We start from the raw sequence: 24614 nt of genomic DNA on the forward strand, positions 1-24614 counted from the left end.
ATTTATATTTTGAAGTGAAAAAACAAGAGGGGGCCAAGGCTCCCTTGGCCCTAACTAATTAAGATCCTCCCATGCTCATCTATATATTTTAATATTTATCGATTAACAATCAATATTACAAGTAACTAGCAACTTTGGTTTGACTTACAACGGCACAAGAAGTTTCTGTCAATCATTTGTCACTCATAAATGTACATATTCAGACACCTTATTCCCTAAATCCACACCCTCCTATACGCTTCGTATAGGGCTATACGAAGCGTATAGGGTTGCTTTTCCCGACCAACTTCTGCACCTCGTACAACGTCACATCAGTCAACTTATACGGGGAGTCTAGGCCTGTACGAGGGGCCAATACGAAGGCCCTTAGACGCCTCGTATAGACCTATACGAGGCGTCTTGGACTGACCGATTTGACTATGAAGAGACTATGTCTGACATGACTTAAAGGCATACGGGGAGTAAAGACCTATACGAGGCGTCTTTAGCTCCCATAAAATGCAACCTACAGTGCGTTCTTGGTCCACATCCGAGGTTTCAACAAACAAACACTCACATTCTGTTTGTTCTTTTATTTGTGTTTGCGTTATTATCATCCCGGAGTGTTGAAATGTCATCATATTGGAACGGCAACTATATCTTCGGGCAATATTCTAGCGAAAATTGGAGGCACGAAAGCGTTCCGGTAACAGTTATTAGCGTAAATGTTTTAATTACTTGTTGTTTTCGTTTATTATTTACTAATGATGATACGGTTGTCTATTTTGGAGGAGTCTGGCGTTCCCGATTCTAATGAGCAAGAGGAGGTTGTGTCTAGTATACAAGGAAAACAAAACAGCCCGTTTCTAGATTTGAACAAGCATCCTCCTGTTGATGAAACAGCCCGTGTAGATGACTCATACCATGCTAGTGGATACGGAGGAGACGGTGGATACGGAGGACACGGTGGATACGGAGGAGACGGTGGATACGGAGGAGACGGTGGATACGGAGGAGACCGTGGATACGGAGGAGACCGTGGATACGGAGGAGACGGTGGATACGGAGGAGACCGTGGATACGGAGGAGACGGTGGATACGGAGGAGACGGTGGATACGGAGGAGACGGTGGATACGGAGGAGACGGTGGATATGGTGGATACGGTGGATACGGGGGATACGGTGGATACGGTGGATACGGAGGAGACGGTGATCATCAGCAATTCATTTCCCCGGGCACTCCTTATGTTCATCAAAACAATTCGGACGTTGGAGGATATGGTGGTTATGGTGGATATGGTAGATATGGTGGTGAAGCACCTCCCATTCTGGACAGTCTGTACTTAAAAAAGACGGTATAAATTACTATTTTATTATTAATATTTTATTATTATTATTATATTATTATTATTATTATTATATTATTATTATTATTATTATTATTATTATTATTATATTATTATTATTATTATTATTATTATTATTTTATTATTATTATTATATTATTATTATTATTATATTATTATTATTATTATTATTATTATTATTAATATTGTCGATGTTACAGGTTTTCAACTCCTTAGATGAACTAAAGAAACGGATACAAGAAATAGCAAATGCGGATGGTTTCGTTATTGTCACCCGTCGATCAAAGAAAATCGGGGGAAGAACCGGGAGGGTATGGCTTGAATGTGATCGTGGTGGTGAGCATCAGAGTACAGCAACACTTAGAAAAGCTGGAAGCAAAAAAACCGGTTGCCCGTTTTACCTGCTGGCTGTCCGAAACCACCCGTATGAAACCTGGGAGATAAAAGACGGAACAATTGAACATAACCACGAACTTTGTGAGGACCTGTCGGCCCACGCGTTTGTGCGAAGGTTTACTCCAAGCGAAATGAAACTGATCGAGCAGCTGACAGCTCAAAACATGGAGCCGCGCAAAATATTTCAAACGATAAGGAAGCAGGACCCCGACAGGTTTCATGTTCAGAAAGACGTTCAAAACGTTGTAGCGAAGATTAGAGCCGAACAAAGACAAGGATTGACTCCCATGCAGTCACTAGAAAATGTGCTGATGAAGAACGACTTTATTTACGAGATCCGGGAAGAACCCGGAACAGAGATCGTAACAGAGATCTTCTTTCTTCATCGGGACTCGAGAGTCTTGTGGCGTGCATTCCCCCACGTCATGATGATCGATGCAACGTACAAGACAAACATATACAATATGCCCTTTATCCAGATTGTTGGTATGACGCCTACCAACAAATCGTTTATTATCGCGCATGCCGTTGTTAGTAAAGAACGGGGTGATAACTTTGTGTGGGTGCTTGAGAGGGTTAAGGCAATGTTGGATGAATGTATGGAGCCACGTGTGATTTTAACGGATAGAGACCTAGCCCTTATGGGCGCGTGTGCTAAAGTATTTCCAGACGCCTCCAGGCTTCTTTGCAGGTGGCACATACAACAGAATGTTATGAAGCACTGCAAGGGTGCCTTCACAGACGACGACTGGAAGACATTTTTGTCATTCTGGGGTTCATTGATTGAGTCTCCATCCATACCCATCTACGACTACCACTTGCGCAACATGCGAAAGCGACTTGTGGAGTGCAAACGTTCTAGTAAGTTTTTCTAATAACATACGACTCACCTATGCAAATTTTATTAAATTATTTTTACTTTTTAGGAGTCTTCAAATACGTGTACGATAACTGGCTAAAAGACTATAAGGAGATGTTTGTCTTTGCGTGGACTGATAAGAGGCGCAACTTTGGTAATCGTACTACAAACAGAGTTGAGAGCCAACATGCCAACTTAAAGAGATACGTCGAAGATAGGAGCTCGCTGGACCGTATAGTTGGTTGTGTCCGGGATATAGTTGAGACACAGTTCGGTGAAATAAGGAAGACTTTTCGAGAAAGCATCGAAAAAACAATGAAACACCACAAACACCCGATGTTTCAACACCTACTTGGAAAAGTATCCCACAAAGCCCTTGACTTGTTGCATGGAGAGGCAATTAGGAGGCTAGATGTCTTGGAGCGCTTTAATTCATCATGTGGTTGCCAAATGTGGCACAGCTGTGGGTTGCCCTGTGCTTGTAGGATAGAAAAGTACATGCGTGAAGGTAATAATTGTTGAACGTACAACACTTGTGTGATATATTTCCTTTTTTCATTTTACTTAAACAATATTGTTTTTAACCGTGCAGAGCGTCCGATTCAACTCGAAGACATAGACGTCTTCTGGCGGAAACTTAACTTCCAAAGTTGTAAATTGATAGACGACTCACTTGACGTGGTCGAAGAGCTAGATGTTGTTAGACAACAATTACAGTCGCACCCCCCAACTCAGCAAAAAAGCCTGCTTTCAAAGATTAAAGCGGTGTTGACTCCAACGAAATCTACCAAGAAACCACCGGTTGTCCAACAAAATACTCGTGGCCGACCAACAACAAAGCAGGTACAAGAAAGGTTGGACGAGGCCTCTCGTATAGATGAAGAATTGAGGAGAAGCTCCTTCGGTGATGCAAACACGTGCTTTGAAGGTTCACGACAAAGTAAGTACGATAAACCTCGCCACAGCTCGTACGTTCCGTCTCAGGCCTCACAACAGTCGGTTATAAGGTCCCAAAAACCCAAAGCGACCCTAAGCCGTTCAAAGAGTTCTAAGAAGAAAGAGACACGAGATGATCACGGTTTTCCTTTAATCATTGGGGACGAGTACGTGGGAATCATCGAACGGTTTAAGTCTGACATTCCGCCAGTGTTCCATCCGTACGTCTCGTGCATACGAGATGTGATGCCGGACGGTCATTGTGGGTTTCGGTCTGTGGCTGTGGGCTTAGGGATGGATCAGAGTTCATGGGGGCTTATTAGGAGGGACCTTGTCCAAGAAATGGATCAGAACGAATCGATCTGGTTCCCAATATTTGAAGCATGGGCTGATGGTTATTTTCACACGCATCGTCAGGGCCTAATTTGGGATTCAGTGGCCGGTTGTGGGGAGAATCACTGGATGGACTTCCCCTTTGCAGGACTTCTTATTGCACAAACGTACGGTATCGGGGTGCACCTGTTAACGACAACCATGGGTGCGAGTTCCACTTACTTCCCAATACTAAGTCCTCCGGCTAATCAACAACCATTATTCATAACGCTTACACATGTTAACGAGAACCACTTCATACATGTTAAGCTGGAAGGGGATTATCCTATGCCACCAGCACACGGACTATGGTTGACCCACCGAAGACCCCATACAGAACAATGGGAAGATATGTACTTGCCACGTCTAGAATGGTATACATCGATAATGAATCCTCGGCCAAGATCAAACCCCAGTCTTAATTACATAGATAGTTACACGGAAGAATGATTTTTGTAATTAATAGTATTTTATTGTAATTAATAGAATTTTTTTGTAATTATTAGTATTTTATTGTAATGAATAGAATTTTTTTGTAATTATTAGTATTTTATTGTAATTAATAGTATTTTTTTTGTAATTAATACTATTTTTTTGTAATTAATAGTATTTTTTTGTAATTAATAGTATTTTTTTTGTAATTAATAGTATTTTTTTGGAATTAATAGTATTTTTTTGGAATTAATAGTATTTTTTTAAATTTTTCTACAAAAAAATACAACTATACGCTTCGTATAGGACTAGACGCCTCGTATAATATTGCACAAAAGACCATTTAGCCCCTGATATGCCCCCAATCTAGGCTTATTCCAGGGGCTCAAAGGTAATTATACACCAACCAGACGCCTCGTACAGACCTGTACGGGGCGTCTGTTTGAGCGGGATTTTGAAAATTTAATTTTTGAATATCTGAAATTCAAAATTTGAATTTTTTGAAAGTGGACGCTTCGTACAGACCTGTACGGGGCGTCTGTTTGAGCGGTTTAAATTTGAATTTTGAATTTGAATTTTGAAAAGCTTTTTGGTTAATTACTATTTTACCCCTGATATGCCCCCAGTATAGCCACTAAGCAGGGGCTCAAAGGTAATTTCAAAGATGGACGACTCGTACAGGTCTGTACGAGGAGTACAGTTGAGGCGGTTACTTTTTCCCCATTTCTTTTTTTAATTAATAAAATGTATTATTAAATTACCATTTTGCCCCTGTTTACCCCTTTTTTTTTTGAAAGGAAAACTTCATTCAAACAACTAACCCGAAGACCGGGCCAGCCACCAAACAACAACTACATATTTACAAATCTAAACCAATCATTCCAATCTAACAACCCTTTTTTACGTCTATATTTAAACCACACAAAACTGACCGAACGAACTTCACAAAAAAGATCTTCGATGCTTCTTCTCTTATTCGAGAACCGGACGTCATTTCTTGCTTTCCACAATAACCAACAAGCAGTGAAAATAACCCCCTGAATAGCCTTCTTCTCCGACTCCGATCTCGGCCCAAGGTTATGAACTTCCATCAGATCTCTGAACGAAAAGACGATAAATCTATTGAGCCGGCACCAAAGAGAGATTTTCTCCCAGAGCTGCATGGCGAAAGGGCAAGACGTGAACAAGTGGGAAACCGAATCCGTCCCATCCTCGCAAAAACTGCAGCCATGATTCTCCACCAACACCCCCCTCCTAGAAAGAGCTTCCACCGTCGGGATGCGATCTAACTCCGCCCGCCACATAAAGATATTGCACTTTATCGGAACCCACGGACACCACTCCATCACATAGCGGCTGCTGAAATCTTTCGATCCGTCGATGAGCTTTTTGACTGCGGCAACCGAAAAAGTCTCCATACCAGAACCCAACCATGCCCACCTATCCGGCCTAGACGAACACGAGACCGACCCCAAAGCTGTGGATAACTCAGCCCATTCTTTTTTCTCAGAATCCGTATCCACATCATGCTTCCACAACCATAACCCATTCCCGCTTATTCTGTCGCTAACACTACAGTTCTTCACTATTTCCAGCCGAAACAAGTCAGGAAATTTATCTTTGAGCGGGATGTCAAACAACCACGGATCCAACCAAAAAAGAATGCTCTCTCCCGAACCCACAATACCCCGCAAGAAGTTACGGAAAGGAACGTTCTCCACGATCGGTTTATTCAGCACCGAAACGATTTTGCACCACACCCCTCCCCCCAAAGAATTCCTCCTAGGAAGGAAGTCCCATGCCGAACCACCCGAATGGATAGCTCCGACCACTTTAACCCACAGGTTATCTTTTTCCGTTTTGAACCTCCAACCCCACTTAGCTAAAAGAGCCAAATTAACCTCCTTGAGCTTATGCAAGCCAAGCCCTCCCATCTTCTTAGGCGAAGCGACTCTATCCCAAGCAACCCAATAGAGTTTCTTCAAACCATTCGATCCCCCCCACAAGAATTTTCTGATAATTCCTTCCAAATCCTCCAAGACTTTGACGGGAGCCTTATAGAGAGACAAAAAATAACACGGTAAACTTTCGAGAACAGACCGAATTAACGTGACTCTGCCCCCTAAGGAGAGCAAAGAAGCTTTCCACAGAGATAGACGCTTCTCGAAGATATCATACAGAGGTCTCCAGTTGTTGATCCTGTTCATATTTGCCCCGACCGTTAAACCCAAATATTTAAAAGGGAATTTATCGGCCCTACAGCCAATCAAGCAAGCCATCTCTTCAATAGCGTCGTCATCCACACCAAGCCCATAGATACTCGATTTCCCGTAATTGATTTGCATCCCTGAACACGCATGAAAGCACCTCAATATTCTCACCACATTCAGAATATTATCCTTGTCCCATTCCCCAATCATGATAGCATCGTCCGCAAATAACAAATGAGATACCAATGGACCATCGTTAGGAAGGACCACTCCCTTGAGAACCCCCAAGCCGCAAGCCTTAGATATCAAAAACGATAATGCTTCCATCACGATCACGAAGAGAAAGGGGGATATATGGTCCCCTTGTCTCATCCCTTTGCAGCATTTAAACTCAAAGGTGGGTGCACCATTTACCAATACCGAAGCTCTAGCCGAGGAGATAATGCCTCTAATCCATGTGCACCACCTACTCGAAAACCCCATTTGATCCAAAATATCCACCACAAAATTCCAGTTGACGTTGTCGTAGGCCTTATCAAAATCAATCTTAAGAAAGAATACCTTCTTCTTCGCCTTTTTAGCCCAGCTATGCACCTCGTTGATGATTAGCGGCCCGTCTAGAATATACCTCCCACCAATAAAAGCTGATTGGGAATGGGAAATAACCGAACTCAACACTCTTTTCAGCCTATTAGCCAACAGTTTGGAGATGACTTTATTAATAATCCCCACGAGGCTGATAGGACGATAGTCCTTCAGGCCAAGCGGGTCTTTAATCTTAGGGATCAGAGCTATAAACGAAGAGCCGCAACCTGTATTTATTACCCCAGACTCATAGAAGTCAACCAAAATATTGAAGAAATCGTCTTCCAAAATAGACCAGAAGTGCTTGACAAACCGAAAATTAATCCCGTCTGGACCAGGGGCCCTGTCGTCCCCGCAATCAAACACAGCGGTTTTTATCTCTTGTCTGGTGAAACACGACTCCAGCTCCTGGGCTTCCGCCACCGACACCCTATTAATGCCCATACACTCCAGGCGAGGCCGATTGACCCATTTCTCCACAAACTTCTCCCTGAAGAATTTAAAGACCTCCTTTTTAACCAAAGACGGTTTACTCACCCAAACCCCATCGACATGCAGCCCATGGATGACATTAGACGCTTTCCTGCAATTGATCATAGTGTGAAAAAATTTTGAATTCTCGTCTCCATCCTTAGCCCATTTAATTCGTGATCTTTGCTTCAAATCTCTATTTTTTCTTTCTTCCTCTTCTTTCAATTTCTTTTTACACTCCAACAGGACCCACTCCTCCTCCTCATTCAAATCTCTAGAATCCATTAGCCGATACATACGAAAACCTGCTCCCAATCACATTATACTCTTGAAGACCAGCCTCAAAAATGAAAGAATTGAAATTGGAGGCACATGCACTTTTAAACGAACAGTTCATCTTCTCCTCTCTAAAACGGACCGCGTTAAAATCCCCCGACACAACCCAGCATCCATCGAAACTAGAAATCAGCTGAACTAACGAATCCCACAAGACTTTTTTAGCCGGCACCCCTTGAGGAGCATAGACATTGAGGACATTAATCACAGCCCCAGATCCCAACATCTTGCCCCTCACCAGAAGAAAATACCTATCTTTCACTCCCCCAATTTTACTGAAGACTGACTTGTCCCAACAGCAAACCAAACCCCCGGATAAGCCCACAGAGCCAACGCTATCAAAATCAAAACCGTTATTTCCCCAAATCCCAACCAAGTCTGCCACCGAAACAGACTCCCTCTTGGACTCTTGGAGGGAAATAAAAGAAATTCCAAGCTTCGATTTCAAATTCTTAACCCAACCCGCTTTCTCAGAACCCCCTAAACCACGGATATTGAACGAAAGGAAATTCATTGAGCCACCTCATTAATACCTGGGTTCCCGAATAAATCCTGCAACACATCAGATCGATCCTTAAGATTAACACCGAGAAGAGCTCCCACGTGGACTGTCGCTTCTACCTCCTTCTGAATGGCCTCCAAAGAACCGGCTGGATATTTCTTTGATTGGTCCGAACACAGACTATCCGGGACCGCGGTATCCTCATTCACCGTATCAGACGATGGTCCTTCGGCAGCGTTCCTATTCAGATCCAACCCAGAAGTATGCGAAGAGGAGTCAACCTGCTTGAATAAATCCACAGGGGCGGTCGCCGGGATCTGGTAAGGGAAGGAAAATTCTTCGTCCATCTGCTGTCTACTTCTCTTAAGTGGCCTCAACACGGGTGGAGAAGAGCTTTTGCTTTTCACTTTCCTGGACTGGGCCAGGATCCTAGGGTGCTTAAATCCAATTCTATTAGAGCCCACTTTTCCCACATTAAAACCTTGATTGGGCCCATCAGAGTTTGACCCACCAGCCCTATTGTTCTGGCCCCACTCTTGTGAATCAGTCCCAATATTATCCCCCTTATCCATATTATACTTCCTTACCTCATGCAACACAGAATTATGACTCCTCAAGTTCCCATGCAGACCAACATGCTCCTCGAGACCGCCACCACTTTCTCTTTCCTCCTGCATTGGGACAGGACTTGCATGGGGGGAATCCACATTAATACCAACGGACTCCTCAGTTTCCCCTTTATCGCCCCTCTTGAGTGACTCATCGTTACCCCCACTACCGGAACTCTGCATGTTCACCACCGGCGATGACAACTCCGGCCCCACGTCATCCCTCCCTGAAGAAAGTAAACAATCCGGAACCCAAACTTCGAGTTCCTCCTCGACCCAAATACGATAGGATTTATTGTTCCAAAACAACTTAACAGAACCGTTAATCCTGCCAACATCCCCTATTAACACCGCAACACTGCAGACCGACACATCCGAATCCTCCTCAACGAACTTAGGTGAATGCAGAACTTTACCGAACTGCTCACCGATCTGGACCATGACTTCAGGGTCAAACAAATGGATAGGAATGCCAATAATCCTTAGCCAAGCAACCCTTTCCATAGGGAACGTCTGCCCGTTCCATAGTTCCAACCTTGAAAACCAGGGTCCCCAAATAACTTTGGAATCCAAAAACTTCTTTGCCGCTTCTACGTCGTGAAACGAGATGAGCAACGATAATCCTCCCATATACTGAATGTTGGCAACAGAGACTTTGGCTATGCTAAGCAACTTATCAAAGTCTACCAATGTCTCCAAGTTCACGACCCTCCCCACTAGAGCTAATCCGAACAAAGAAGAGAAAGCACCCGTTTTATCCGGAACCACCACATATTTTTCATGCCTCTGAATGAATTCAGGCTGCTGAACCCAGCTGGGTCCGCCACCACCGATGGATTTGCCTACCACATCGCTATAACTCCTCCCGTCCCTGAGCTGTGGTTTACCACCTGAGAATATGCCTGTAGCCTTACTTTTGCTTCCCTTTACTTCCTGTTGGCCCGCCCCCCCTGAGTTCTCAACCGCGAATTTTGCAATGTTGATTCTCAACCTGTTATCACCCAGCTTGACCCCCGCTAAGCTCTTCACAAATTCTGTCTTATCCTTAATATCCTTAAAGCTTACAAAGCCGAACCTGCAGCCCCCTTTGTCTCTCTTTCTAGCGACGTAAGATCCCGTGATTGCCCCAAACCTTTCCAACCCTTTCCTTAACTCCCAGGGGGTACATCCTTCAGGGAGATTTGAGACAAACAACTTAGTTATGTTGACCTCCATGGAACACAACTGCACCTCCAAGCCAAGACACAACTTCGAAGAAGTGTTAATGGGATTCGAACCAGTCAAGCAACTAAAACGGGGTAGGAGCAACTGGTATCAGACCCACTAAGCCAACCAGAAAAAGGTCCGGCGAGGAGATGAGTAGGCACCGACGAGCAAAGCAGAGCGAAACCCTTCCCAAGAGGCATAAACTTACGTATATCCTGTTTACCCCTTAGTATAGCCTTTTATCAGGGGCGAAATGGTAATTAACCATTTCAGAAATATCTTTTTGGAATGGTTAATTACCATTTTGCCCCTGATAAAAGGCTATACTGAGGGTTAAACAGGGGCAAAATGGTCATTTATCAAAAAGCATATACGCCTCGTATAGATCTATACGAGGCGTCTAGGCTTCGTATAACACAGGGGGGGGCCTAGACGACACAGATCACACACACAAACAAAAACACACACATATACGCTGCATTCTGATCTATACGCCTCGTACGTATTTCAACCGTATTTTTGAAGAATCGAAGCATCACCGGTACGTATTTCATCCCGTAGTTAAGTATTTTTGTCTCGTTTATGCCTTTAGACCGTAGGTTTGCCCTAAAAGTTGAATTTTGTTGGGTTTTGGGGGTTTGAGGTTGATGATGATGATGAACTTGTAGAACAGGACGCCGAGTATAGCCCTATACGAGGGCTATACGAGGGTCTGTTTTTTTTTTTTTTTTTATTGTTATTGTTATTAATATTATTATTGTTATTAATTATTATATTATTATTATTATTATTATTATTATTATTAAATATTATTATTATTCTTAATTATTGTTATTGTTATTAATATTATTATTATTATTATATTATTATTAGTATTATTATTATTATTATATTATTATTATTATTATTATATTATTATATCATTATTATTATTATTAAATATTATTATTATTATTATTATATTATTATATCATTATTATTATTATTATTATTATTATATTATTATTATATCATTATTATTATTATTAAATATTATTATTATTATTATTATATTATTATTATTATTATATTATTATTATTATTATATTAATATTATTATTATTATATTATTATTATTATTATTATATTATTATTATTATTATATTATTATTATTATTATATTATTATTATTATTAATTATTATTATATTATTATTATTATATTATTATTATTATTATTATTATTAATTATTTATTTATTTATTATTGTTTTATTTATTATTGTTTGTATACGTATACAGTATTTATTATGGAGGACGATCTGATGCCGGGCGGTGACATTCAGATAGAGCCGGTTCAGCAGGGTCCACGACGTAGACAGCGGCCGCCTGTGGATACGCTGCAGGGGCATCCGTATCTAGAGTTTCCCGACGGCACTGACGCCGCCCGTCATTGCCAGAAGCTTAGGAGGATGCACGTTGGATCGCATGCATCGATCGATTGGGATGCGATGGAGGAGATTGCTGAGACGCCGAGAGTGCGTCGGTTTATACCTATCGATTCGCCGTGGCATCGTCTTTTTGACTTGGCGCACACGCCGACCTACAGGGAGCTGCTGGTCGAGTTCCTTTCGTCATTCACATTTCACCCTCCTGGGGAGCCAGTGCAGCTTCCGTACCCAGGTGCTCCCCATCCGCCTGAGATTTCTTTCAGGCTTGCTGGCGTTATGCGTTCGATGACGCTAGCAGAGTTTGCGGTGCGTTGTGGTTTATACATGCAGGAGGAGATCGAGACTGAGATTTACACAGCGGGGCTAGTGGTGGTTGAAAAACCCACTCTTGTAGGGTTTTGGCAGGTGATTGCGGGGGCGGATCATTGGGAGCATGATAAGTCGAAGGGGAGGGTGTCGTTTGTTAGTGACCCACTATACAGGTATGTACGTTTATTATTGCAATTATTGTGATTATATGCACTGTTTATTAATCTCTGTTTTTATATTTCGCTAACACTATCTGCAGGTATCTGCACCATTTGCTCGCCACTTCTATATCAGCGCGCGGCTACAGCCGTGAGTGGTGTACGACCACAGATCTTTTTTTCCTATATTGTTTGTTGTATAGGAGGCCGTGCGCGCTAGCACACGGTCTAGCCCAGTACTTCGCCTCCGGCCATCACCGGCAGGAGCGCGGATTTTTGTATGGCGGGGCATACGTGACCGTCATTGCCCGTTCATTGGGCCTCGTACCACAGCAGGACCCACATCTACGGACGCCGGCCATCATGCCGACGCGGATGGGTATGCAGTCGCTATGGGGGATGAGGGTTATCAGGAGGTTCCCCGTTGGCCCGCGGTTTAAAAACCGCGACGGGGGCGTATGGAGAGAGGAGGCCCTACCAGAGCATTTCGAGCCCGTTCATCCTCCTGCAGATCCTGCTGATGTAGTGCCCGTGGAGGACCCTCCGGAGGATCTAGACGGTGCAGCGGGGCCACAGCCACCGCCACCTGCCGGGGCACCTCAGTTTCCACGTCACGTTATTCGAGGTGGTGCCCCAGGAGCTGCGCTACATCCGGATGTACGAGCCAGGCTTGACAGGCTCGACGATTTGGTAGGTTGGCTGGTACGGGCGGAGCAGGATAGACGAGAGAGAGAGGGATTACCCCCGATACCGCTTCCACCGGTTCGAGCTCCACATCCGCAGCACCAGCCGCAGCAGCAGCACCAGCCGCAGCAGCATCATCAGGATTCAGATTCGGATTTGGATGCATAGACCTGTTGTTGTTTTTATTGTTATTATGGATGTACAAACTTATCTTATATATTTTTGTTATGGATGTAAACAGTTATCTTATATATGTCATATTTATGTTTGTTTTCAGTTATTCGGTTACTCAATGATTGTTCTCTTAAATTTAGATAATACGGAAACAATATAACCCCCTGAATATAATACGGAAACAATATTTGAAAGAAATAAAATTTTAATCGAAAGAATAATATTTAAAAAGTAAAATGTTAAAAACAATATAATATATTTAAATAGCCGATTTTTAAAAAACAAAAAAAAAACAACACTTTTTAAAAATAAAAAAAGAACGATTTTTAAAGGCAAATAGTTAATTTTTAAAAAACAACAACTTTTTATAGTGTAAAAAAGAAAAAAAAAACTTTTTTTAAAACCAAAAAAAATTTCATCAAAAAAACACATCTTCAAAAACTATCCAAAAAACCATACCAAAACCCACCAAAACACCCCTCATTTCAGCCAAAAAAAAACACCAAACATAGACGCCTCGTATAGCCCCATACCCTGCGTATAGGGTTCCTTAAACAACGTGCCTGACACCCTCTGTACACCCATCGAATTCAGTGCATGGACGCCTCGTATAGGTCTATACGAGGCGTCTAGGTTTAAAAAAGTGTGGATTTAGGCGCAGTGGGTGTCCGGATAGGCGGAGCCTTTGAGAATTATTGAACCTCTTGGATCACAACCACTTCAAACCCTAAAGAGCATCTAGCTAGCCAGCTATGACTTACATTATTGAACCCCTAACACCTTCTTAATATGGAAAGAACAACTCATTTAAAGGGAAAAAGAATGCCTCAAATACTTTCTTTTTAAAGAAACCCTTGCCTTGTGAAGGAACCTGCAAGTTGTTGCAACAGAATGCCATGCTCCTATCTATGCCAAGCTGTAATCAATTTTCTCTATCTTTTCATACAACGTTGGTAGTATCAAGTCGCTAACATGACATTTACTAGCTCGAAAACGACTTATTTTTTTGTAATTCTAATCAGAGAAAACTCAAGTTTAGATGGTTTTTCATAGTAAAGTAATTGATCTTAATTTTCATTTACCATAGCATATCTCATAAACAAGACACAAACTAATTTAAACTACTGAAATTAATAAAGCAGTAACTTCTCATAGCCACATAGGGCATGGCAATTTTGGAGCAAGATAAACCTATATGCACAAGAAAATTTTAACCACTAAAGTCACTATCATATCAATTCTCTAATCTTCAAAATGTCCTTCACCTAGCATTCTTTCAGATATGTAACTTAAGACGTCCGGTCCGAACCACCACACTCCTGGATCATCAATGTGGGATCACCATCTGAGCCATTTGATTTGACTTCTTCATTTTGTTGTCTTGGTGGTACTGAGTGAGCCCACTGAAACAAGAGACAAACTTCACATTCAACTAAATCATGGTATTTATCATCATGTGTGTGTGCTTGTTTCCTTAAATATACATTTGGGGCGTACTTTGAGGGGAAAAAAGAAGAAAAATCATACATTTTTGGCAGCTGCACTGAAAGCTTGTTTATGAGTCATGTTAGGATGTTGTGTCTTCAGCCTTCTGATCTCCTCTCTGATGATAGACATTTAAGCTAAAGTTAAGCATTATTAATTCAGCCCCAAATAATTATATAACTTTTTTGTGAGTAATTTACTTGATGAATTTGTTATAAGCAGATGGGGCACGTTGCCTCTTTCCCGGTGCTACAAACAAACACATAAATTATATGAGTTCATCATGAAGATATATGTATAAAGATCTATTAGTTCTTGATGAATATAAAGAAGATTCGAGTAAAGTTTTACGCTTCTTGACGATGTGAACTTCAAGATCATCTTCGTCGTCTTCGTGTGATGACAATGATGATGATATGAGAGGGGTAGAGCTATGTTTGCTCAAGGTTGGTTCAGGAACTTGTTCATCTTCTTTGGAAGCTTCCACATTTGGCTGCATGTGAGAGAAACATACATAAAAGCATAAGCCTTTTGAACATAACATATGATGAATATCATACTAACTGAAATGAAATGTAATAACATACATTTTCTTGGTTATCAACAGAAGAAAAGACATGGAGAGGAAAATAAGCGGATCTCATCAGGTTGACTGGGAAAAGACTTGTGCAATGGCCACATTTGACTGTAACCACCATAGATAAACACCTATATGGTACACAAACCTACATGCATAGACAAATATACAGGTAAATGGATAGATGTTGTGAAATCGAAACGAGATGAAGCCGATATGAAAAAAATAAACTGTAATTTGGTTGAGTGAAAGAAGTGAAGTGAAATGAAACAGTATGTTTACCAGTAAAACTGTGGTGCAGAAACCACATTGCACATAGCAGATCTGTTCTTGCAGTTGGAGGTCTACAACATGGTTCAATGTTGACATCTCAGGGGGGAATAGAGAGATAGAGATGTGAACTTGGAGTAGGGTGTACTTTGCATACACATTCACATACTTAAGTACAAATATAAGAGTGTGAAACATAGGCATTATTCAATCGTTCACATTTAATGAAACAATGTAGTCATTTTCATGGTACCTAGCTTGTAATTTTTTAGGAGTCATCTTCTTATATTATTAGGTTTTATCTTGGTCATTGCTTTTTTCTTGAGTTTTGTTTTGTGAGTTAGTTTGTGAGAATTAAGAAAGAATATAGTAAACAAATGAGATGAATAATCAATCAGTTATGATTTGATTCATACCAATCTTGAACTTTTAAATAGGCAACCGAAAGTTTCAAAGGAAAAAAAATAGGAGGGGGGGTAAGGGGAAGGTCAATACATAAAAAATTTCAGTAAAATTTACACTTCGAAAATAGAGCAACCGAAAGTTTTTTTTTGGGAGTGGGTTACTAGAGATGAAACTAAACAAAGAAGGAAGAAGAGAAGCAGGAGGTAAAAGCGAGGTGGAGGGCTAATGCGGCAATTCAGGATTAGCGGAAACACTTGCCTGCCCTCTTCGGTATGGTGCTGAGATTTTCTTCCTTCTCATGTCATATTTTATCCACTCCCACCACATAATGTAACATGTGGATTTATAAGGGCCCACATATTAAGCCAAATGCACGGATGATTAACTAAGGGTGTCCAATGTGATGCGGCAAAGGGTGTCGGTAAAGGCTTTTGCCGCGTGGCAACACCGCCACCGACCCCTTTGCCGCTGCCGTTTCGTTGATCACGCGGTAAAGGGATGCCACTCGGAAATCATGAGAGAGAGAGAGGGTAGTGTGAGAGAGAGATTAGTGTGGGGTGGGGTCCATTCCAATCTCAACCAATCACACATTTTTTTTTTTTTAAAAAAAAATAGTTTACTAACTTCACCAAGTGTCTAACCATTGCCAACACTTTTGAGCATAGTTTATCACTTTGACATGGCACACCCTCATTGGTTGATTTTTTAGTTTGTCACTCTCAAGTATTTAACCACTCCTAAGAGCATTGACATCCATTCCACCATATTTTCACCCTAAATTACACTAAAAAAACACTATATTTTCTCTCTCATTTTCAATTAAATAATATATTTTTATACCTTTATCATTACCTTTTCTCTCTCATCCACTCACAACCACTTTCAAAATATATTAAAAAATTATAGGGAGTGAACAGTGTCCACTCAAATATACAGATGAACAGTAACATTTTCTCTTTCCTCCACCCACAACCACTTTTTATACTCTTTATACTACAAAAACTCCACTCATAACATTTGGTAGAGTGGATGTGAATGCTTACACCCTAAAGGCTTTTTGACCTATAGTTCAAGATATATGCATATACCTTGTTCTCTCCTCATTATATAGTATGAAAAACGTAAAGAACTTAATCCAAGTATTTCATGCACATTTCAAGAAGAAGGTAGTTATCACATTTCTCATCTCTCTAAAGAATACTATCAATAAGGGTTTTACAATGCATAATTCCAATCATATAGAGGAGGCTACCTAGAGGTGCAAACGAGCCGAGTCAAGCCCGAACTCGATCAGGCTCGAGCTCGTTTAATATATGAAAACTCAAGCTTGGCTCGATTCGAGCTTTATTTCTAAAGCTCGAGCTCCTCTCGAAGGTAATTTTTCAAGCTCTAGCTCGGCTCGGGCTCGACTCGTTTAGTATTTATTAATTAATTTATATTAATTATAATTATTATTATTATTATTATTATTATTATTATACATATAATTTAGTTATTTTTTATATTTATATAAAGGGTTATTGGATTTTATCACCCTCGACTATTCGCTATTGGCCGCTGGCACTCTCTCAACTTTCACTTTGACTCCTACCACTCCCAACATAACACTTTGTGTGTTGTGTCACCCCGTCATTAACCAGCGACTAACTTGGTTAGATTTTTTTTGCTTACTTGACTATTTTATCCAACGTGGCGATGACATGGCAAGTCGATATGTGAGATAAAAAGTTTAAACTTCATATTGAAACAATCACTAAACTATAGGGGCCTGTTTTACAAAATCCCTTACTTTATCACAAAAACCTAAACCCTGTTCCACTTATTCAACAGCCGCAAACACAAAATCATCTTCTCTCCTTTTATTCTCCGTTCTGTATCTCTTGCCGGAAACACCAAATCAGGGCATTCACATCGGCCAGCTTGAATCTGTTCTAAATCTTCACCACAACGAGATAAGTCAATGTTTGCAGACAAATCAAGGCATTCACCTTTAAATCTGTTATAAATCAACGTTTGAATTTGTTCTAAATCTATTCAAGGCATTCACGTTTGAATATGTTCTAAATCAACGTTGTAATCACGTTTGAATCTGCAGACAAATCAATGTTTGAATTTGTTCTTAGTTTATTCAGCACATTCACGTCAACGGAAAAACCAAATTAGGGACAATATGAATTTTGTACCGTATAAATACATCGTTTGCAGACAACACTTGCCTCATCTGGACAAATCAAGCATGTTGGTTGTCTCTGAATTTGTCGAGTGTTCACCGTCTTTATGCAGTGCTATTCGGGTCACCACGTGGGACAAAGAATCTGTAGCCGGTCAACTCACTGGAAATTTCAACATAATTTGATGAAGAACGAGTTTGTCAGACATAGAATTTGAGTTTGTTCGAGTATACGGTGGCGGTTGCAGGATGTTGTGGTGGTATGAGGTGGTGGGGGTGATGGTGGTGGTGGTGTTTAGGGGAGGAGAGAGAGGAGGGGGTGGGGCTTTATATTTAAAAAAATTTATTTTGTTTTATTTTTAAATTAGATTAAAAGCAGATTTTTGCTCCACGTCATCTTGCCACCTCATAAAAAACAGGACATGTCATAAAAAAATGGGCCATGTAAGCAAAAAAACTAACCAAGTTAGTGGCTAGTTAACGATGGGGTGACACAACACATTAAGTGTTAAGTTGAGAGTGGTGGGAGTCAAAATGAAAGTTGAGAGTGCCAGCGGCCAATAGCGAATAGTTGAGGGTGATAAAATCCAATAACCCTTATATAAATGGTAATTATTATTATATAAATATATGTTTAATATACTAATAAAAAATATATAAACATATAGCTCGTTTAGGCTCATGAGCCGGCTCGAGCTCGATAAGCGAAGCTCGTGCTCGTTTAAGCTCGGCTCATTCGAGCTTTTTTCCGAGCCGAGCTCGAGTAGCTCGCAAGTAGCTCGGATCGTTTGCAACCCTAAGGCTACCTATACCATATACGTGTAGTCACTAGGGTTTAACTAAGGGTCTGGTTATCCACACATCCCCTAAATTTATCCACACATCCCCTAACCCTATACACCCCTCATTGCCCTATACGCCTGAAAATGGACCCACCTGATAAGCCCCTCATTGCCCTATACGTTTACTTTTTGGTTACTTTTTCACACATCCTATTAATTGTCAATGATTGGGTGTCAGCCAATGATTGCCCAATCATTGGCTCTTTTGTGTGGAATAAAATTGGAGGGGTTGTGTGCGTTTTCATTGGGATGAAATATTATTTAAAAAAAACTTTATATATATTTTTTTAAATTGTTGTTAAAATAAAAAAAATATAAACATTTATATTTATTATTATTTATTGTTATAAAAGGAAGGTATATAAATGTCATTTTTTATTTAATATATTTAGAAAAATGGCAACATTTTTATTAGTTAATTATTATTATAAAACGTCAATATTTTTTATAATTAATATTATAAAACTTCTACATTTTTTATCAAGTCTTAGTATAAAACGTCAACTTTTTTTAAATTAGTATTATAGAACTTCTACATTTTTTATCAACTCTTAGTATAAAACGTCACCATTTTTTTTAATTAGTATTATAAAACTTCTACATTTTTTTATCAAGTGTTATTATACAACGTCACCATTTTTTTAATTAGTATTATAAAACTTCTACATTTTTTTTTTATCAAGAGTTATTATAAAACGTAAAATTCTCTATAATCCAAAACGCAAATGTAAGTGAACATTGTTTGATAAAATAACACAAAACACAACACTTTCATACAAAATGTAATACAATACATAGCCGAAACCCTAAACCCTACACACTAAATCGCTAACTATTACATATTATTACTTAGATTCACACGAACCTGTTGTGTATCTGAATCAGGTTCTCAAACAAACCGTGAAATCGAACAGTTTCTTCATACAACTGTGGCTAATGGAAATGCATGAAAAATATGATGAAGAAGTTGATTCTCGATTTGATGAACCTGTTCTTATGACAAACCCTTCATCAATTGAGATTTTAAATACAAGGCAATGTCGTGAGTTGGGAATAGAATCGGTTATTTCATCGCGCGTCTGAACCGACTTTTAAACCGGACGGAATCTACGAAGAAACTGTTCGATTTCACTGTTTGTTTGAGAACCTGATTCAGATACACAACAGTCTCTTTGCTTCGTCCACTAGAACTATTTGTGTATGCATTCTTTTGGTAACAAATGCATACACAAATAGTTCTAGTGGACGAAGCAAAGAGACCGTTGTGTATCTGAATCAGGTTCTCAAACAAACCGTGAAATCGAACAGCTTCTCCGTAGATTCCGTCCGGTTTAAAAGCCGGTTCAGACGCGTAATGGTATATGGTGGTCACGGAACTACTAGGCGTCGGTAGATGCCGGTGACGGAACTGTCGCGCGTCGGTAGATGCTGTCAAGACTACACCGGGTGACCTGACTATTGACGTTGGATGATGCATCCCTCACCGCCAAGCACCTCACCCTAGACCGACGTCCCGGCGCATGAATCTGAAATATGAACGCAGTGCACTTCTCCATAAAAATTACGTTTCCACCACCGTCAAAACACCGACTTTCGATGTCCTGTTAAAAAACATAGAATTATAGTGTTAGACTCGATATTATAAATTATATTGTAAAATATAATAAACAAACAACACCACCACCACCACCAATACCACCACCACCACCACAGCCGACCACCCACCACCACCATAGCCGACCACCCACTACCACCATAGCCGACCACCCACTACCACCATAGCCAACCACCCACTACCACCACAACCGACCACCCACCACCATAGCCGACCACCCACAACCTAACCACCACCAAAACCACCATCCCAACTACCACAACACACCACCACCACCACAACCTACCACCCTCAACCACCACAGCCTACCACCCACAACACAACACCACCTCACCACCGTCAACCACCACAACCTACCACCCTCAACCACCACAACCCACCACCTCAACCACCACATCCCACCACCTCACCACCGTCAACCTTAACAAACCAACAACAAAGCCCACCACCCACAAACACCACAGCCTACCACCCACAACACCACAACAGCCACCACTTACTACACAACACCACCACCACCACCACTGTCAACCACCACCTAACCACCCAAAACCACCACAGCCCACCACCCACAAAACAACACAACCGTCAACCACAAAAACCCACCAAAATCAGAGAAAAAATGAAAATTAAACATAAAAATACAGAATACGAACAAACCTTAAATACTCCGAGCGTATGGAGCGATACGAGAACGATAACAATACGAGAGACAAAGAATCTGTGCGTGTGTGTGTACTTCCGGGTCTTCATCGTGTGGTCCAACGTTGGTCTCGTGTGGTCCAAGAACTTTTTGGGGATCTAGTTGGGTGAATATCTGACTAAGCATGAGCCTTAACCTCCGTAAATTAGTTAAAGAAAGGGTAACCGGTTACTTTTTCTGAAAAGGTGCCAGTGTATACGACCGTATAGGTCAATGTGAGGCATATACACCACCTAACTTTTTTTATACGGACCTCATAGCACTATGTGAGGCATATGTATTTACTTTTTCTGAAAAAGTGGTTGGATTTTGTACTTTATACGCATCTCATTGTGCTATGAGTGGCGTATTGATTCTTTTTTTTTCTAATATTACGTACGAGAAAGTGTAATCCATATCCATTTTTACATTCACAATGGTTATGTGTAGATGTGGAAGGCAAGCTGGGATAAAAACATCTTGGACGGATATTAATCCTGGGCGTCAATTTTACACCTGCGTGCAATTGGTATGTACTTTAAAAACATCTTGATGCAATGGTTGTTGTAACTTATGCATTATGGTTTGTATAGTGGTAATGATATATATTCATTCGCCTTCGGTTTCAGCGTTCTCGGTGCAAATTCTTTGCGTGGATCGACCCTCCCATGTGTCCTCGGTCAGTTCAAGTCATCCGAGGTTTGATGGATACGAAAGCATTACTTGAAAACGAAGTCAAGTTTTTGAGAGAGGAGGTTCGAATGTATAAAGAGAAAGTAGCAGAAATGGAAAATAAAAATCCAAGGGTCGTTCTTAATAGGGACACCTGTTTGATAATCTGTTGGATTTTGTTTTTTTTTTTGTCTGTATTTGTATTTGTCGTTAGCCGTATTTAAGTTTATGCAACTTATGTAAACGAATGTAATGACTCTCGTATTTTGGTTATTTAGCGGAATGTTATGTCTTGAGAGTTTATGCAACTTATAATAATAAAACATATGCACATTTAAAAAAACGATGTTATATCTTATGAAATGAATTTTGTGTATTATAAAATGTCAAATTTTTTATTTACCAATTATTATAATGTCTTTAATTATGGGGTACACAAAACACGAAACACCGTTTTATATTAATACACAAAACATGTCATTTTAATACAAAATGTAACGACTAAACCCTGAACCCTAAACCCTAAATCGCTAACTGTTACATATTATTAAATTCTTGCAAACTGTATCGGTTATTCAGATCTCTATTCGGTCACCATATTGCTGCTATCAAGTTTAAGGATGCGTTCCATGGTAAACCTTCGACCTAATCTGGCACTCCCTCGTTGTTGCTGAAGAATTATCAGTAACCGGTTCCAGAACATGAAGAACCCCTCGAGGTTGCTGATGCAGAAGCATTGTCATTGGTAGAGGTGGAAGAACATTCCAGTTCACCCTCACAGTCACCGGTAAATATCTACTTCCACCGTCACAGACTGTGGGTACAGAAGCATTGTTGTTGGTGGACGTTCTGGTGCATGAATCTGGAATACGAACGCAGTTAAGCGTTTGAATCTGAAATATGAACGCAGTGTACTTCTTCATAAGAATTACGTTACCACCACCGTCAAAACACCGACTTTCGATATCCTGTTAATAAAACATACAATTATAGCATTAGACCCGACATCCGAAAATATATTGTTAAAAATAATAAATATAATAATAAAAATAACATATGCACATTAAAAAAAACGATGATATAAGTCTAGACCCGACAAACGTGTCGGGCTGGGAGTCGGGTAGGGTTACGCTACCACCACAACCACCACCACCATAGCCGTCCATCACCACCACCACCACCACAACCACCACCACCACCACAGTCGTCAATCACCACCACCACAGCCGTCAATCACCACAACCACCACCATAACCACCACCACCACAACCACCACCACCACAACCATAACCACTACCACAACCACCACCACCACAACCATAACCACTACCACCACCACCACAACTACCACCACCACAACCATAACCACTACCACCACCACCACAACCATCACCACCACCACAGCCGTCAATCACCACCACCACCACTACAGCCGTCAATCACCACAACCACCACCAGCACCACCACAACCACCACCACCACAACCATAACCACTACCACTACCACCACCACCACAACCACCACCACCACAACCATAACCACTACCACCACCACCACCACAACCATCACCACCACCACAACCGTCAACCACCACCACCACCACAACCACGACCATTCCCCACCACAGTCAATCCCCCACCTTCGTCAATCCCCACCGCCACCAATCCCCCACCACCGTAAACCCCAACACCACCACAAACGGCGGAAATAAAACCAAAATATAAAAAAAGTTTGAAGATTAAGCAATAAAATTTGAAATACAAACTAACCTTCATCGTGTGGTCCAGAGTTTTTCTTGTGAAAATCGTGTGGTCCAGAGCGTTTGTGTGTGTGTTCTTGGTGTTTTAGGGTAAGTTTTCAAATTTTAGATCTAGTTTACCCCTTTATTGAAGTTGGGAAAGTGTTTGTGTTCAATGAGAGCCGTATAGTTCAATGAGCACCTTAAAGTGTATGAAGTGTATAAATGAAATACTATAACCAATTTATCAGCTCCTGTACAGGAGGATAAACTGGTTAAGGCTTGTGTGTTCTATGCGAGGTGTACGAGTTCGAATCCCATGGGAGGCCGGTCCGATACAGAAGGACCCCTCCCTTTTTTTTGTGTAATTATAATTTTTCAAATCCAGTCCCTGAGGTTTGTTTTGCACAAGAATAGTCCCTGCACAGTTATTAAAAACTAACTGTAATTCTAATTTTTCAAATCCAGTCCCTGAAATTCTTATAACCGTTTATACCCCTTTTTTGTGTAATTATAATTTTTCAAATCCAGTCCCTGAGGTTTGTTTTGCACAAGAACAGTCCCTGCACAGTTATTAAAAACTAACTGTAATTCTAATTTTTCAAATCCAGTCTCTGAAATTCTTATAACCGTTTATACCCCTTCTGCACATGCTTAGCATTTTTAAAAAGACCAATATACCCCTTCGTTATAAGAATCCCAATACCTTTAAAAAAGACCAATATACCCCTTCGTTATAAGAATCCCAATACCTATTTGTTCATACAACCACATGACCCCTCCCTTTTTTTGTGTAATTATAATTTTTCAAATCCAGTCCCTGAGGTTTGTTTTGCACAAGAACAGTCCCTGCACAGTTATTAAAAACTAACTGTAATTCTAATTTTTCAAATCCAGTCCCTGAAATTCTTATAACCGTTTATACCCCTTCTGCACATGCTTAGCATTTTTAAAAAAGACCAATATACCCCTTCGTTATAAGAATCCCAATACCTTTAAGAAAGACCAATATACCCCTTCGTTATAAGAATCCCAATACCTATTTGTTCGTACAACCACATTAAACCCAAAATACAACATAGATGCTGGTAAAATATTAAACATGTTACCATCCATACATGCGATAAAAGATTAAAGGTTTATACA

At 40.6% G+C, this 24614-nt stretch overlaps 3 protein-coding genes and 1 long non-coding RNA gene across 4 annotated transcripts; 3 read left to right on the forward strand and 1 right to left on the reverse strand.

Moving 5' to 3' along the window:
• The first annotated feature begins 1184 nt into the window (after positions 1-1184).
• Positions 1185-11976, forward strand: LOC118479531 (protein FAR1-RELATED SEQUENCE 5-like). The gene is made up of 4 exons (XM_035974091.1): positions 1185-1334; positions 1547-2603; positions 11539-11811; positions 11951-11976. The coding sequence occupies exons 2-4, from the start codon at positions 1874-1876 to the stop codon at positions 11974-11976; spliced, it is 1029 nt and encodes a 342-aa protein (XP_035829984.1). The 5' UTR covers positions 1185-1334; positions 1547-1873.
• A 28-nt stretch (positions 11977-12004) lies between these two features.
• On the forward strand, positions 12005-13144 carry LOC110903745. Its single transcript, XM_022149527.2, has 2 exons — positions 12005-12169; positions 12256-13144. Exons 1-2 carry the CDS (start codon positions 12012-12014, stop codon positions 13004-13006), a joined length of 909 nt encoding a protein of 302 aa, XP_022005219.2. The 5' UTR covers positions 12005-12011; the 3' UTR covers positions 13007-13144.
• A 1050-nt stretch (positions 13145-14194) lies between these two features.
• Positions 14195-15593, reverse strand: LOC110905901 (axial regulator YABBY 4). The gene is made up of 6 exons (XM_022151319.2): positions 15357-15593; positions 15085-15222; positions 14849-14990; positions 14698-14746; positions 14540-14615; positions 14195-14415 (listed from the first exon to the last, which is right to left on the reverse strand). Exons 1-6 carry the CDS (start codon positions 15546-15548, stop codon positions 14302-14304), a joined length of 711 nt encoding a protein of 236 aa, XP_022007011.2. The 5' UTR covers positions 15549-15593; the 3' UTR covers positions 14195-14301.
• Positions 15594-21329: 5736 nt separating this feature from the next.
• On the forward strand, positions 21330-22023 carry LOC118479750. Its single transcript, XR_004860398.1, has 2 exons — positions 21330-21587; positions 21688-22023. It is a non-coding gene; the product is annotated as an uncharacterized LOC118479750 (long non-coding RNA).
• Positions 22024-24614: the final 2591 nt, after the last annotated feature.

Source organism: Helianthus annuus, chromosome 6 (assembly GCF_002127325.2).
Source record: "Helianthus annuus cultivar XRQ/B chromosome 6, HanXRQr2.0-SUNRISE, whole genome shotgun sequence".
NCBI classification, from domain to species: Eukaryota; Viridiplantae; Streptophyta; class Magnoliopsida; order Asterales; family Asteraceae; genus Helianthus; species Helianthus annuus.

What these genes read in the sequence shown, in the direction of transcription:
- LOC118479531 (XM_035974091.1), top strand. Translation starts at nt 1,874, where the DNA reads ATGAAACTGATCGAGCAGCTGACAGCTCAAAACATGGAGCCGCGCAAA. An exon ending in TGTGGAGTGCAAACGTTCTA is followed by an intron (nt 2,604 to 11,538) that starts GTAAGTTTTTCT and finishes ATACGTATACAG; the next exon opens with TATTTATTATGGAGGACGAT. An exon ending in TATCGATTCGCCGTGGCATC is followed by an intron (nt 11,812 to 11,950) that starts GTCTTTTTGACT and finishes GATTTCTTTCAG; the next exon opens with GCTTGCTGGCGTTATGCGTT.
- LOC110903745 (XM_022149527.2), top strand. Translation starts at nt 12,012, where the DNA reads ATGCAGGAGGAGATCGAGACTGAGATTTACACAGCGGGGCTAGTGGTG. An exon ending in GTTAGTGACCCACTATACAG is followed by an intron (nt 12,170 to 12,255) that starts GTATGTACGTTT and finishes CACTATCTGCAG; the next exon opens with GTATCTGCACCATTTGCTCG.
- LOC110905901 (XM_022151319.2), bottom strand. Translation starts at nt 15,548, where the DNA reads ATGCCTATGTTTCACACTCTTATATTTGTACTTAAGTATGTGAATGTG. An exon ending in CTGTTGATAACCAAGAAAAT is followed by an intron (nt 14,991 to 15,084) that starts GTATGTTATTAC and finishes TCTCACATGCAG; the next exon opens with CCAAATGTGGAAGCTTCCAA. An exon ending in TCAGTGCAGCTGCCAAAAAT is followed by an intron (nt 14,416 to 14,539) that starts GTATGATTTTTC and finishes CTCTTGTTTCAG; the next exon opens with TGGGCTCACTCAGTACCACC.